Below are 15,418 nucleotides of genomic sequence, written 5' to 3'. Positions count from 1 at the left end.
CCTTGGCTGGGCCCACAGGAAGGAGGGAGGCTGGGCTCCTGCAAGGTTGGCAGCATGGCCACAAACGAGCTCTCCCGACCTTCTGAGACCTCGATCCCCTCTGTCGTCAGAGATGGCATAGCAGGTCCCTGAGCCTCTGCTGCCCTGCCCACTTCTCCAGGGCCCTTTCCATGCCCAGCCCTGGCCCTGGCAGGTCCTGGAACTCAGATACCTGGGAGGGACTGGTTAGTCACTGGCTGGCTGATGTTCAGATGCACTCTGTCTGCCTTCCAGGGAAGTGGTGACATCAACCCATCAACCTCCCGACAATGCAGAGCAACCGTGGCCTTACCTCCGGGCAGGTAGGGGATGCGGGGGTCAGACCCCAGGTCATCGCCTGCATCTTGCTGCGTTAGGACTTGGGCACCTAGGGCACGAGGCCCATCCCCAGGGAGCCAGCTTGTGGGTCTGGAATCAAGAGAACCCCCAGATGAGGGGTGTTGGACCCAAGTCTGTGAAATGATGGGGACTGGGGAATCGGAAGAGGGGACTCTTCAGACAAAAGGCCCACAGACACCCACCGCTGCTCCCACATCCTGCCCAGGCCGTGTCAGGGTCCTGAGTCCCTCTGTCCCCAGGAGGTTAAATTCCTGCAGCCGATTCAGTCACCGCAGGTGGCAGTGAGCAATGCAGCTTGCAGCCCAGTGGAGAGTTCAGACCATGGAGCACCTTGATGAGAACGCGAGTTGGGAGCTGGGCATGAAGTGGGAGATGTGTTGGGTTGCTTCTCATACCCTGTTTATTCCAGCTACACTGGGCAAGCAATGGAGCATCTGGTCCCTCGCTTCTTCACAAGATGAAAATTTTCTCTTGTTGCCTCCCAAATGATCCAAATGGTAGTTCATTCCTTTTGTGGCTGAACCGTATTCCCTCGTGTAGACTCACATTCTAGCCATTCTTACGATGGGCATCTTGGCTGCTCCCGATTTTGGCTGTTTTGAGCAGCGCCACCGTAAACAGCGGACCAGTGTTGTCTGTGTCTGCTGTGTGCACCCAGTAGTGGGACTGTGGGACCACAGACGAACTTCTGCTGCTTTAAGAAATCCCCACAGTGCTTTCCGCAGTGTCTGTCCTCCATGCCCGGCCTCACCCTGGTGTGCTTGGCGCTCCTGCATGGCTTCCTTCTGTTGCCTGCTGAGCAGCAGCAGCTGCAGGCTCAAACACTCGGGTCTCTCTGCCCTCTTTTGAGATGTCCTTGGCCATTTGGGGCCACCTGAGAGTCCCCGTGAATTTTTAGGTTTTTTCATAATTTCTAAACGTGTTTGGAGGTTTGTTAGGGCTACTTTGCCCACCTCCTGGTGCAGCCTCTGCACTTGGCTTGGACTTAGAATGTTTCTGTCCTGAGTAAGAGGCCACATCTACCTGCCCTCCCTGCAAGGACACGCACAGAAACCCATGACTCTCCCATACTGGACGGTCACTGCCATCGCCCTGCCCAGTGAAGGACACACTGGGCATCCTGGGAGACCCAGGCACCAAGTAGACATTCCAGTCACGTGGGCTGCTGCAGGCTGAGCCTTGCTCTCAGCTCTCCTGCAAACACAGCAAGTGGCACACATGGGGGCACCAGGCGCCTCCCATGCATGCCCTCCGCTGCCAGCAGAGCACCTGCAGTGGGCAGAGCACCTGCCCTGCCCCTGGCTAGAGGACACAGGAGTCAGAGCTTCCAAACCACTGAACTCCTCAGTCAAGCTGTTTCCAAACCCCAAGAAGGATGGCAGCCAGGCATGATGGGTCACCCTGCAAGGTGCCAGGCCACACCTGCCACCCCTTGTGACTGTCAGCTGAGGTCCTACACCTATAATGTCCACTTTGCCACAGGCCTGGTGGGTGGGATGGAGTCACATCCAGTGACTGTCCAGGGATTCATGAAGTCACAGGAGTGAGGCGGTTGGTTGGGGGTGGGTGCCTCCTGGGTGCTCTGCTCAGGTGCAGGGGCACAGGGCCTCAGGCCACAGGCTGTGGGGGACAGCAGGAAGCGGCATGCAGGCTAAGGAACCACCAGCAGGTGCAGGCAGCAGACAGAGGCTTGGCCGAGAATGCCCAGGTCCTGGGAATGTGGCACCTGGCCGCTGAGCTCAGCTCACACTCCAGGAGACCAGCACAGACGGGGTGAGGACCCCAGGACAGCGGAGGGACCTCCTGCCATCACCTCTCCAGTCTGAGACCTAGGGGAGCAGAGCTGCCCAGCACAGTCCTGGGCAAACTCCCTATGCTCTTCCTGCCTCCCTGGCCCTCCTGGGCAGTGGCCCTCCTGAGTCACTCACCTCACTGCCCTGCATCACCTGCTCCCTGCACACACCTGAGCCTCACCTGGCAGCCCTGCCCGTGGGTGAGTCTGTGGGTGTCCTAGGGAGCCCACCGTGCTCCTCCCCGCTCTGTGCATGGAACTCCCTAGCAGTAGCAGAGCAGGACCCCGATGGCCCTCGGCGGCCAGCAGCCCCCTATGCTGAGGGGGCAGGCACATCCACAGGAGATGGCCCAGGCCATCATTTCTCAAAGGCACAGCCGATCCAGAGACAACCCTTTTAGTAAGAGCACCACGCCCCCCACCCTGGTCTGGCTCAGCAGGGGATGTGCCCCCCTCCTCAGGCTGTACACCCCAAAGCTGTGGGAAAAGGTCCCTGTTCCTGTTTGCAGCTGGTAACAGGAGTGTAGGGAAGGGCGCCACCTCCCCTGCAGACAAGAGATGATCCTGGGACTGTGCGCCCCCAGAACTAACCACACTGAAAGTCACCAGGGGCCAGGGAGGGACAAGGGATAAATGAACCTTTGCCGACCATCGTGTGATGGTTGTAGAACAGGGGGACGGGGGCCCCAGCCCCGAACAGAGGGCACAGATCACCCTGACACGTGGTGTGTGCACTGGGTGAGCGAGAGCAACTACTGCTGGCAGTGGGCGGTGCGTTCATCCGCCAGGGCTCGTGTTTCCTCCCATCAGCTCTACTGTCATCCGGAGCACGTTGAGCGGGTCTCTGTATGGGTAGGCCCCTCTGCCTGCTGGCCAGGGCACAGCGGAACTGTGGGAACTGTGACCACCCAAGGAGTGCCTCACACCCTGCACTGGCAGGTAACATGGGTGTCCTGCCCACCAGGGGGCAGCAGAGCTCTGAAGCACAAGGGCTCCAGCAGCACTGCCCTGCAAGCCGCTCTCCTGACACCAGGAGGGTCTGGGCCCCGCCAGGGCAGCGTAGGCCTGGCAGGCCGTCAGAGCCTGGTCACTCCTGCCAAGGGTCACACCGGGGCTCCGCAGGGCTCTGCCTGGACTCCAAACCTGGCTTCACCCTGCCCCTCTTGGCCTTCCCCACCCGCTCGCTGATGGTACCCTCTCCTTCCGTCGCTCAGCTCACCTCTTGGCCAGCCCCTCCGGCAGCACGCGAGGTCCAGCAAGGGAGCTGACCTCTCCTGTCAGCCCCTCCAGCAACAGCTTGTCCCAGCAGAGCCCACCAGGCCTTGCCTGAGTACAAACACCCCCCTCGCCAGCAGCAGCACCCCTTCAGGATGCACGCTGCATCAAAGAACGTCCGAGCCTGGTGCTCAGAGATTGGCGGGGACGTGGCCAGGACAGACCCGGCTGGCAGCCTCCTCCACTGCTCCGTCCACTCCAGAGGCCCCTGGAGTCCAGTCCCCCACCTCACCAGCACACACACCCAGGGGCACCAACTGCTTGGCGTATGCCCCTGCCTTGGGCAACCCTGCCAGAAGCACTCTGTACACCACCTGGCTGGCTCCACCTAATCCTCCATCGGCCTGCTCCCCTCCCACCATACCCTGCTCAGCCTCCCCAACAGGGACAGTGAACCTTACTAGAACAGTAACAGAAACTATTTTATTTAAATAAAACCAGGACAGACCCATCTCCCACACACAGCCAGGTCCTCCCCTCCCAGCCCCCTGGTACCTTTCTGCGGCCACCTCAAACCCCAAGGCTCTCATCATGGCCACCTCTTCCAGCCAGTGAGCGGGGCAGCTGCACAGGTACAGTGCCCGCTGCTTCCCTGGCCACAGCTCCCCTGCGGCCTGGGAGCCCCACTGCGCACCCGAGAGCTCCCTGAGCAGGGCTGGGGTTCACAGCCCAGCACACCCTTTCCACAGCAGGGCACATGAGTGGCACGGCAGCCTGGCCTGAGACCCCACATCGGGGCAGGTATGGCTGAGGGACAGCAAGGCAGAGCAGTTGAGCACCAAGTTCCGAGTCCCACCTGCAAGAGGCTGTGGAGACGCGTCTCAGCTCCTCTACCCATCTCACCACAGCCTGCCTCTCCAAGGCCCCGCCGGTGCCCGGGGGAGGTGACCACCCTGGGCCAACGTGGAAAGGACCTTCCACACACACACACCTCACAGTTACACAGACGCCCGCCCCTCCATGAGCCCTGCACTGGCTCTTCGGATGCGCTTCTGGGCCTCCTGGACCACGCTCCCTGAGGGAGACACCAGGCAGAGCAGGAAGCTAGAATGGGAAAGCAATGGTGTCGGACACTCAAGGAGCCAGCAGGGGCGGTTGCCTCCTGAGGCCTGGGGCAGGGAAGAGGAAGCCTGGGCAGGCAGACGGGGCTAGGTACCTGTCCTCCCAGCACAGGGGAAGGCGGCCTTGGGAACACCAGGCCCGAGAGGGTGGGGAGCCTGCAGGCCCCGCCTGCCCCTGGCCAGAGAATCCAGCCGGCACACTGATGACGAGGCTACAGGCTGATGCTGCGCTGGTGGCGGCCCCCTCGGACCCCACCATCACTGCCTCGGCGGCCCTCAGTCCGGGCTCCCAGCTCTTGGCCATCCAGGCTGGCATGGTCAGAAAGACCACGCAGATGCTCAACCGAGTCGCATTTCTGCAGGTCAGAGGCCACGGTGCGCAGGCTCAGCAGACTCAGGGTGTCCATGTCAGGGCCAGCACCAGGCCCCAGGCTGCCGCCCTCCTCCAGCCCTGCCCCCTCAGCACCCTCAATCCCACTGTCCCCGTCCTCAGCGCCCACTGGGGAGGAGCGCCGTGGCCCGGGAGGGAGGACAGGAGGGTGGACAGACAGGCCCCGCCGGCGTGCGTGGATCTGTTCACTGATCTGTTCCAGGTTGCGCAGGGCCACCGAGTAGCGGGTCTTGGCCTGGGCCACCTGCTGCTCCAGCTCTGTCACCTTGGCCTTGTGCTCCTGCAGAGGGCAGGGCAGGGCAGGATTAGGGTTAGGGGGCAAGACTGCGGTGGCCGGTGGCCTCTCCCGGAGCAGCCCGAAGCCTCCCACCACCTTCCCCCAGGCTGTCTGTGCCCACTGTCCTGCCAGCCCCTCCCTCAGCCCCAACCCACCACCTTCCCCCAGGCTGTCTGTGCCCACTGTCCTGCCAGCCCCTCCCTCAGCCCCAACCCACCACCTTCCCCCAGGCTGTCTGTGCCCGCTGTCCTGCCAGCCCCTCCCTCAGCCCCAACCCACCACCCTCCCCCAGGCTGTCCGTGCCCGCTGCCCTGCCAGCCCCTCCCTCAGCCCCAACCCACCACCCTCCCCCAGGCTGTCCATGCCCACTGTCCTGCCAGCCCCACTTTCGACACATGGGCCCCTCTTGCCTGCCTCCCCCAGGCCCAGGTTACCTTGCACTCCTGCCTTGAGGGATCTCTGAGCACAGCGATCCCCATCCCTACCTTGTGCCCCCTCAGGACATCCTAGAGGGGCACAGCAGCGCGCCCCAGCTGCCCTCACTCCCCATTCCCCAAGCTGCCCTCACTCCCCACCCTCCCAGCTGCCCTCACTCCCCACCCCTGCCCAGCTGCCCTCACTCCCCATTCCCCAAGCTGCCCTCACTCCCCACCCTCCCAGCTGCCCTCACTCCCCACCCCTGCCCAGCTGCCCCCACTCCCCATTCCCCAAGCTGCCCTCACTCCCCACCCCTGCCCAGCTGCCCTCACTCCCCATTCCCCAAGCTGCCCTCACTCCCCACCCCTGCCCAGCTGCCCTCACTCCCCATTCCCCAAGCTGCCCTCACTCCCCACCCCTGCCCACCTGCCCTCACTCCCCATTCCCCAAGCTGCCCTCACTCCCCACCCCTGCCCAGCTGCCCTCACTCCTCAGCCTCCCATTCAGCTACCTCTAGGATCTGGCTGAACTGGGCCTTGAGCTCGAAGTAGGGGCGGCTCTTGCCAATGGCCCGCCGGAGGGTCTTCTGCAGGGCCTGGACTCGTGCCTCAGCCTGCTGGCACAGCCGCGTCACCCGCTGATGTTCCCGCTCGCCCCGGAGCCGCTCTTCTTCTGCCTCATTCACCTGCACAGTGGGACAGAGGACACATCACAGCGCCAGGCTGGGACCCTCACTCTAGTCCCTGGCTTCTGCTCCAGGTGCCCATCTGGAGCCACCTGGGCACCTGGACAGGAAAGTCCTTTGCAAACCCTCACCCTGCATCACCTGCCACACCCAGGACACAGGAGGCCTTGGCTGGTGAACTTCTTTCCATCTCCGCTGGACCTGCGGACCTCATGACCCCCTAGGACTGGGTCCTGGGCACAGGGTGTGGTGCCACCGGCACCATCCCACACCCCCACTCAGCTCACTCGCTATCCTGTGAGCACCTTGCGCATCAGCAGTTAGGGGTCAAGGACGGCAGGTGTACCGTGTGGGGAGTCGCAGCTGTGGCCTAGGCTCTCACACTTCAATTATGCAAAGCCCAGGGACACAGCTGAGCAGGGCAGTGATATCCCTGCCACCCGGTCTACCAGAGCGGTGGGCTGTGCTGATCCCTGGGCAGCCTTGTAACACCGACGCTCCTCAATGCTTCCCCCACAGGGCTCCTTCATTTCTCCACCCCACCCCACAGAGCTCTCCCCAGCCCCCAGGAGCTCCCTCCCCGACCCCTCCCCAGATGTGCTCCAGTTTGCAGGGCCCACAAAGCAGAGGGGCCATCTGGCGGGCAGGGAATCCCAGGACAGGTGGCCAGGAGCTGACCCTCGACCTGCACACCACAAGTGCCAGAGACCCCACTGCCCCGTTCCCCCTTCCAATGGCTCCTTGGGGAAACCAGGGCTAGTTGAGGGCTGGGCCCCTGCTGGCAGCCCAGGATGGCGTTCCAAGTCAGAGGGAATGGTCTGTGGAAGCATCAGAAACCAAACGGGGAGGGGGCCTGAGAAGGACTCAAAGGCAAGGGCGGCACGGGACAGGAAAGGAACGCACAGGAAGCACAGGCTCTGCCTCACCTTGCAGGTGGCGTGGTTGAGCATCTCCTGCCACGTGGGGTCCAGGCGGTTCTTGTCGGCCATGACGCCCTGCTCTGCCACAAACACCATCTCGCGGGCGGCATTGTGCATGCTCACGGCTCGCTCGTACCGCAAGGCCGCCTTCTGCGTCTCCTGCTGGGCCTGCGGGCACAGGCTATTGGCACAGGGAGCACTGTGGGGGTCCCGCCAACAACACCCACCCAGGGCACAAGGACAAGGGGGGAGGAAGACCAACTAGCAACAGAGTTTCCCTGACGATGCTCAGGATGGACGCTACAGAGGCAGATGCTTTCAAAGGGTCCTTCCTGAGGACATGGACCAGCAGGAGGAGGAGGAGGCGCAGGATCAGGAGGGGAGGAGGAAGAGGAGGCAGAGGAGGAGGAAGAAGAGGCAGTGGAGGCAGAGGTGGAGAAGGCAGAGACTGCTATCACGGCCTGGAGTCAGCTCATCAAAGTCCACATCCCTTCATCCAGGGAGAACTGAGATCCAGCACAGGGTGCTCTGCTGCAGGCCCTCCCTCCGGCCACACGCTCTGCACGCACTGCCCACAAGTCCCCAAGCTCAGCAAAACACAGCAGCAAGAGCAGCACACAGTCCACCTTGGCAGAGCACATGCTACAGCGACTTCGCAAAGGGCTACTGGTGCAGTACTAACTCTTCAATCTTCTATATGTTAACAACACTTAAACACTGAGGGGCCTTAGTGGCCAAGGAGAGGCTGCCCCGGCAGGGCTGACCACTTCCTAGGAAGTACACCATGGTCAGCCCGTCCTGACCAGACACTGACCCGTCCAGGGCCCAGATCCTAGATCCTCGACCACTTCCTTTACCTTACTCACACCAAGCCAACACCCCCTCTGCCAACACCACCAGGACCAGGAACCAGGAGAGCTGGAGGCCACCTCTAAGCACAGAGCACCCTGCTCGGATTTCAAAGCCCACCTGCCCTGCCCATGCAGCAGAGGATCTGAGCTAAGCCTCCTTCCTGGCTGCCGACCCCAACGTGCCCGTGGTCCAGCAGGCCCTCCTCCGGCTCCTGACCCTGACGTGCCTGCACCCCACCAGGCCCCCTCTGGTGGGATAAGCCTCATGAATTTACCCTGTGCTGTCACTCAGCCCTCAGAGTACAGCAGGCCCCAGGCTCAGCAGGCATGGAACGTGCAGCACAGGGTTAGGAGTGAGCCTGCTTTCTTCTTGTCACTCTAACCCAGCCTTCCAATGTGGAACAGGAATGATTTATATAAGGGGGGAGGGTACAGGACAAGGCATGAGCAAAAGCAGCTGCAGAAACAGACCCAGTCCTTAAGGCAGTGAGGACAGGGGCTGCCCAAGGGGACCCTGAGGGCCGTACCTCCTTGGCCAGCCGTCGGGCCTCGTAGTAAGGCCGGGCCTTCTCGATGCAGCTCCCAAGCTGGGAGCCCTGGGCATTGAGCTTCCTGGCCGACTCCTGCAGGATCCTCCGATATGTGGTCCTGGCCTCCTGGCAATGGGACAAGGTGGGAGAGGCAGGTGTGGGGGCTGGCCTCTCCTGCATTTCAAACCAGCCCGGCCCACCCTGTCTCAGCACGGGAGGGCAGAGGAGTCCCCAGGGACACTCACGTCCAGCTGCAGCTCCACCTGGTTGATCTCCTCGCTGGCCTGGTTCAGGTGCTCCAGCTCCTCCTGCCGCACAGTGGGGCGAGTCAGAGCCCAAGAAAGGACGCAGAGGACACCCAGCTGTGAGGGGCAGCCGAAGGCCTCCTCAGCAGAGACCCAGGACGCAGCCTCCTGCCATCCTTACACCTCCAACCCAGGGCATTCCCACCTGAGGCCTGGAGAAGGCAGACCACCCTGCACAACACGGCGCCCAGGAACCCTCCTGCTCCGTGGCAGGCCCTCCAGCCACGCTTCCTGCACGTGCTACCCAGAAGTCACCCTGCACAGGGGGACCACTCAGGGCATGGAGGAAACCTGGCAGGAAGGCAGCAGGCCCTCTGGGGGTGTGCAGGATGTGGGGCACTCTCAGGGCTGCTGCTTCCCAGGCAGGCCTCGACAGAGCAGACACAGGAAACAGGGACGGGGGGCGAGTCGCAGGCGAGATCCGAGGGCTGGGGGGAGACACGGCCCCTTCCCAGGGGCACAGGGCCCCAGAGCCTGGTGCCAGGCCGTTGGTGGAGCAGGAAGGCAGTCAAGCAAGGAGGACCATGCCCAGAAGCCCAGGGACAGGAGGGAAGGCTGTCCGGCTGGGCAGCGCAGACTCCCGACACGCAGTGGGCGCTCAGGTCACAGCCAGCAAGGGCCAGGCCCTGCAGAGTCAACCCGAGCTACAGGTGACAGCAACTCTAGGCCCTGACACAGCACATGTCATGGGAGGAGGGACCAGCTCAGGCTGAAGTGGCAGGGAGCTGGGCACTGGGTTGAGCTATCCTCCCTGCCCAAGAAAACTCCCAAGCTCCCACTGGAGAGCTGACACTCCAAGGACCACCCTGTGCCAAGGGCCCTGCCGGAGGGGCCCTCACCCAACCAGCCTGAGCTGGCCATCCAGACACCACCATCCTGCCCCACTCCTGCCCTCACCTGCTCCTTGGCTCCCCGGCCTGGCTGGCAGGCTGCAAAAGGACACGCCTTGGAGAGCTTCTTGGTCCTTCACTTTCAGACCCAACCAGCCAGGATGGCAGCCGCATCACATACAAGAAACAGCATTCACTTCCGCCTGCTGCCAGCATGGCCCCGCCACGATCCTGCCTTGGCAAAGGTGGCCCGGGGTTCTGCCCAGAGCTCTCCTCACCAGGGCTGCCCAGCACAAGGATGCCCGGGGCCATTAAGGTCACTTCCAAAGCAGCAAACGGGCGAAATCGCAACATTTATTTCATTTAACCCAACATATGCACAGTATTATCATTTGGGCATACATTAAACATGAAGTAATACTATTAAACATATGTTTATTTTTTTTAAAAGTTAAGACCCACAGCAGGGGCCAGCGTGCTGGCTCCGTAAGCCCCTGCCTGTAATGGCAGCAGCCCCTGTCACATGCTCCCTTCCGATCCAACTTCCTGCTCGCACCTGGCAAGCTAGCAGAGAACGGCCCAAGTGCCTGGGCTCACATGGGACACGCGAGGGAGGCCCGGGCTCCTGGCTTGTGCCTGGCCCAGCCATGTGGGAGTGAGCCAGAGGACAACGGATATGTCCCCCTCTCCCTCACCACTCTCTCTTTCAAATAAATGAATGAGTCTTAAAACAAGGAAAAACACTCATTTGGTCCTTAGGCCAAAGCTCAGTACAGACAGCACCTCCTGTACTGGAGAAGTTAGTGTGGGCGCAAAGCTGAGTCAGTGTCCACAACAAAACAGCACGCCCCCCTGAGCCAGTGTAGCCAACAAGGCCCACAGACCCCAGGACAGCCAGGAGCTGTGCCCATGCCATCGCACCCACTGCTGGGAGCCCCCAAAGGACTACCATCAAGGAGCAGGGCCTGGCAGCCGCTCGGCTCCAAAGAGGAGAAGCCAGTCCTGCTGCGTCCACAGACAGCGGACAGGGCGCAGGGAGGCTGACCAGTGGTAAGGGCACCAACCTCCCTTTTCTGACTCTGAGCACCTGCGGTACTGAGGCTGCCCCAAGCACACATGCCGGCAGGACCAGCAGGCAGTGGCCAGCAGGCAGGGTCAGCAGGCAGTGGCCAGCAGGCAGGGCCAGCAGGTAGAGAGAGCAGGCAGGGAGAGCAGGCAGTGGCCAGCAGGCAGGGAGAGCAGGCAGTAACCAGCAGGCAGGGTCAGCAGGCAGTAACCAGCAGGCAAGGTCAGCAGGCAGTAACCAGCAGGCAGGGTCAGCAGGCAGGGCCAGCAGGCAGTAACCAGCAGGCAGGGTCAGCAGGCAGGGCCAGCAGGCAGTAACCAGCAGGCAGGGTTAGCAGGCAGGGCCAGCAGGCAGTAACCAGCAGGCAGGGCCAGCAGGCAGTAACCAGCAGGCAGGGCCAGCAGGCAGTGGTCAGCAGGCAGTGGCCAGAGGCCGCAGCTGTGCTCTTGGCAGCAATGGAGCTTCAAGGTCAGAGCCCACTTGCCTCCATAGCCCATCACATTTGCAGCCGATCCTGAGGACAGGCCTGCCTCAGCCTAGGCTGTACCCCTCAGAAAAAGACCAGGTGGGCAGCAGCAGCAGCAGGCAGCAGCTCTCCATGGGAGCCAGCGCACCGCCAGCACCTCCATCAAGACGCACCTGAACGTGAGGCCAGCTGCAGGTCGCCTGGGGAACACAGGAGCCTGAGGGCCAGGACGCCAGGCTGGAGCCTGCCCAGGGCAGCCTAGGAGAGCATTCCTGAGGGGCTCAGCTGCAGGGCAGAGCGGGAAAGCATTCCTGGGGCTCAGCTACAGGGCAGAGTGGGAGAGCATTCCTGGGGGGCTCAGCTACAGGCAGCCTGGGAGAGCATTCCTGGGGGGCTCAGCTACAGGGCAGCCTGGGAGAGCATTCCTGGGGGCTCAGCTACAGGGCAGCCCGGAGAGCATTCCTGGGGGGCTCAGCTACAGGGCAGCCTGGGAGAGCATTCCTGGGGGGCTCAGCTACAGGGCAGCCTGGGAGAGCATTCCTGGGGGGCTCAGCTACAGGGCAGCCTGGGAGAGCATTCCTGGGGCGCTCAGCTACAGGGCAGCCTGGAGAGCATTCCTGGGGGGCTCAGCTACAGGGCAGCCTGGGAGAGCATTCCTGGGGGGCTCAGCTACAGGGCAGCCTGGGAGAGCATTCCTGGGGGGCTCAGCTACAGGGCAGCCTGGGAGAGCATTCCTGGGGGCTCAGCTACAGGGCAGCCCGGAGAGCATTCCTGGGGGGCTCAGCTACAGGGCTGCCCAGGAGGCCAGGGCCTGAGTCAGCATGAGCACACGGATGCATTCCACGGCTGCCAGGCCACACAGCCCAGGCCCCACCCAGTGCGGTGTCCAGGCTGCCGGCTGACTGTCCCAGGAGAGCCAACCAGCACTTGTACACCTCTGTGAGGGCCCCACGCCAAGGAGGCAGACCCCAGGGGAGCAGCCCCAGGCCACACCAGCCCCACACTCATCTCCCCATTTTGCTTGCCTGGGACCCTCTCAGTCAGGACCCTGGAGAACACAGAGGGTCCCAGTGAGGGGTCAGGAGGCACACAGGGCCTGTGCCCTTCTCTGGGACACACAAGAGGTGGGCACCAGATGGCCTCCTGGCCACTCCCACACAGTGCCCAGCAGACATGGGGGGAGGCACTGCCTGCACAACCTCAACTCAGGAGTCTGGCCCCCATGCAGTCCGCCCCCACCTTCGGGACATCTTGACCCAGCAGGCCCCACCCTGCCTGCCCACGCTAAGCCTTCCTGGTGTGCTGGAATGGGCCTGTGGGTGGGGACGCACCCAACCCACTGGACAAGATGTGCACCTGTTCGGTGATGCCCTCTGTGCGCTGTCCCCAGCAGGCTGACCTCACTCTCCTTAACCTCAGTGCCTACTGGAAGAGGAACCCAACACTGAACAGCGAAGTGCAAGCCTGGCCGTGAAGGGTGCTCCAGGCACAGGCAGCCTCATCACCGGGCAAGCAGATGCTGAACGAAGGCCTGCAGAGGCCACAGCACTGGCCGCACCATGCATGGCATGACAGCTGCGCGGGGCTGCCCCTCTGCAGCCTGGCCCCAGCAATCCCAGCCCGGCTGGGCTGCCCGATTCCCAGCCAAGGCCTGTCTCCTCGTGGACAACAGATCCTCACGCTGGGGGACAAGCTGCCCGGGAGACCCAACACAAACGGGAACCCACTCGGACGGGGACACGGGGCTCGGCAAGGCTCAGCATCACCAAACACACAACCACGCCAGAAGGACGCCCTCACTGTCTTTGATCCCTCCCCACTGGCTGGAGCAACCTCATAAAGTTCTGCTGCCAGAGGAGCCCTGGGCACGCCCGCTGCCCACAGGCCACCACAGCCCACCCCCAAGATGCACACAGACAGGCACCCACGGCAGCCCACGGGCCCTGCCTTCAGGACCTCAGCCTGGCCTTGCCCGCCTCCCGCCCAGCCCGTGCTGGACCCCTTCCCGCCTGGCACGGAGGCCCAGGCCTCAGACCCCACCCGGCCGCAGTACAGCCCCGCTCTCACCTGTATCCTAGGGTCCAGTTCTTCCTCCTCCCTCGGGGACAGCTTGGCCTCGCCGCCGCCGGCTCCTCCGGGCTCCTCGGCCGCCGGGCTCCTGGGGCCTTCATCCTCCACCAGCTCGGGCCGCAGCTCCCCCTGCGGGGTCTCCCGCCCCCCTGAAGCCTGTCTGTGCTCGGCCATGCTGACCGCGAGCCGGCAGAGCACTATGCACAGGAGAGGTCCGCCATGCCGGGCCCAGGGCCCCAGCGTGAGGCTCTGGGAGGCGCGGGGCAGCGAGGGGCGGCCGGAGGGAGACCCGAGGGGGAGGCCCGCCCGCGGTTACAGGGCCAGACGCCGGCCGCCGGCGGGCTTGCTGCAGCCGGCTTCCCTCCGCGGGGCCGGGCGCGCACCCGGCAGCTCCGGGGCAGGGCGCACGGGGCGCACGGGGCGCGCGGGGGGCCTGCGTCCTGGGCCGAGGCCTGCGAGCAGGAGCACCATTCGGGAGGGTGGAGGCGGGCGCCCCCAGACCGCGGCGGCAGCTGGACAGGGAAGGCCGGACCCAGGCGGAGGCTGCGGGGAGCTGCGAGGGCAGAAAGGCCGTGTCCACCCCGCGGACCGCACACCCCGGCGCCCACCTCCACCCACACCGCGGCGCTCAGGGATCAGGGTCCCACCGGGCCCCCCGGCTCCCGCCCCGACCCCAGCCCGGCCGACCCGCGCGGACGCCGCCCGGGGCTCCCGCGCGCCCGTACCTCAGTTTACCTTCCCGGGCGCGGAACTCTGCGGCTGCAAACAAGCCGGCCCAACCAAAACGACGGGGTCGGGCGGAAGCGGAAATAGCTCACGGCGCAACCGCGCCCCCGCCCCGGCCTTCTTCCACTTTCCGTACGGAACGGCGCCCTGCCTTGTCGAGTGTCGCCTGTTAGCCAGTTCCCGCCAGTGCTGACAGAAAGGACAATGTGGGCGGACGGTGATGAGGTGACGCTGCTGGGTGAGAGCAGAGACATGCTCGAAAGGGGACAGGTGAGGCCATAGCAGCCGCAGAGCCGGGGTCGCCATCTTGCCGTACGGTCCCGGAGACTTCCGGCCTGGCCGGCGCGGGCTTCCGGAGCCTCTTGCAGGTGCGCGGGTGCTGAGGTTGGGGTCGCGGCGCTTCCAGCGTGGCTTCTGTCCGATGGACTGCGTGGCCCTTAGCGGCGTGGGTGAGCTGCGCTCCCTGCCCGACCTCACGCCCTGGCTCCCTCCCGCCCCGTGCTGGGGGCCGGCGCCCCCTCACGCCCGCCAGCCCTCCGGGTTCTTGTTGGGGTGACCGCCCCCCAGAGACACCGGGTCCCTGTCGGGGTGGCCGCCCTCCTGCCTGCCGGGTCCTTGTCTGTCCCTGTCGGGGTGACCGCCCCCCAGACACGCCGGGTCCTTGTCTGTCCCTGTCGGGGTGACCGCCCTCCTGCCCGCCGGATCCCTGTCGGGGTGACCGCCCCCCGGCTCGGCGGGAACTGCTGTGGGCTCTGCCTGGCGCACCGACCAGGCGTGTGTGCACCCAGGCCTCTCTTCCCCCGCCGCTCCCCCGCCGCCCACTGTGGGTCCCGCTGGCCCCTGCGTGCCCCCCTTTATTATGGAGGATCGATGGGTGCCAGGATCGGGGACAGCAGTGACGGAAGGGACCTGATCGCGGTTCCCACGGAGCTGGTCATCTGAAGCCGCCGGAACAAGGGGGACAGTGCTACCTGTCCTGCTCTGCCGTCCGTGCACATGTGTGTGAAAATAAGCAAGAAAAGTCTCAGAGGAAAATCTTTGCCCACACTGTACAGCAGGTGCACTGACAAGTTTTCCTAAGGTTTATTTATTTAGTTTGAAACGGTGACGGAGAGAGATCTGCAGGCTCGCTGCAATGGACAGCACTGTAATGGGCTGGAGCCAGGAGCCTCACCCAGTCTCCCACACGGGTGCAGCATCCCAAGGCCTTGGGCTGTCCTCAACTGCTTTCCCAGGCCACAAGCAGGGAGCTGGATGGGAAGTGGAGCAGCTGGGATACAGCTTGCAATGTAACATGATGTGCCCCCTCACCAACCCCTCATGAGCAGGTTGGCTTTTAAAGAGTCCCCTGGCCAGCACTGCCCTGTTCCCCAGTGTG

The 15,418-nt window shown here is 63.7% G+C and overlaps 1 protein-coding gene across 2 annotated transcripts; it reads right to left on the bottom strand.

The window, feature by feature from the left end:
* Window positions 1-3,898: 3,898 nt before the first annotated feature.
* SH3BP5L (SH3 binding domain protein 5 like) lies at window positions 3,899-14,138 on the bottom strand. 2 transcript variants are annotated; one of them, XM_040973449.1, is made up of 7 exons: window positions 14,050-14,138; window positions 13,312-13,867; window positions 8,823-8,885; window positions 8,575-8,703; window positions 7,203-7,364; window positions 6,103-6,276; window positions 3,899-5,177 (listed from the first exon to the last, which is right to left on the bottom strand). In XM_040973449.1, exons 2-7 carry the CDS (start codon window positions 13,486-13,488, stop codon window positions 4,719-4,721), a joined length of 1,164 nt encoding a protein of 387 aa, XP_040829383.1. In that variant the 5' UTR covers window positions 13,489-13,867; window positions 14,050-14,138; the 3' UTR covers window positions 3,899-4,718. The 2 variants fall into 2 exon arrangements, with proteins under 2 accessions (XP_040829383.1, XP_040829372.1); XM_040973438.1 differs by having other exon boundaries at window positions 14,040-14,125.
* Between the last annotated feature and the right edge of the window lie 1,280 nt (window positions 14,139-15,418).

Source organism: Ochotona curzoniae, unplaced genomic scaffold (assembly GCF_017591425.1).
Source record: "Ochotona curzoniae isolate NIBS_2020 unplaced genomic scaffold, NIBS_Ocur_1.0 contig_1, whole genome shotgun sequence".
NCBI classification, from domain to species: Eukaryota; Metazoa; Chordata; class Mammalia; order Lagomorpha; family Ochotonidae; genus Ochotona; species Ochotona curzoniae.
This window is presented reverse-complemented; position numbering and strand designations above follow the sequence as displayed.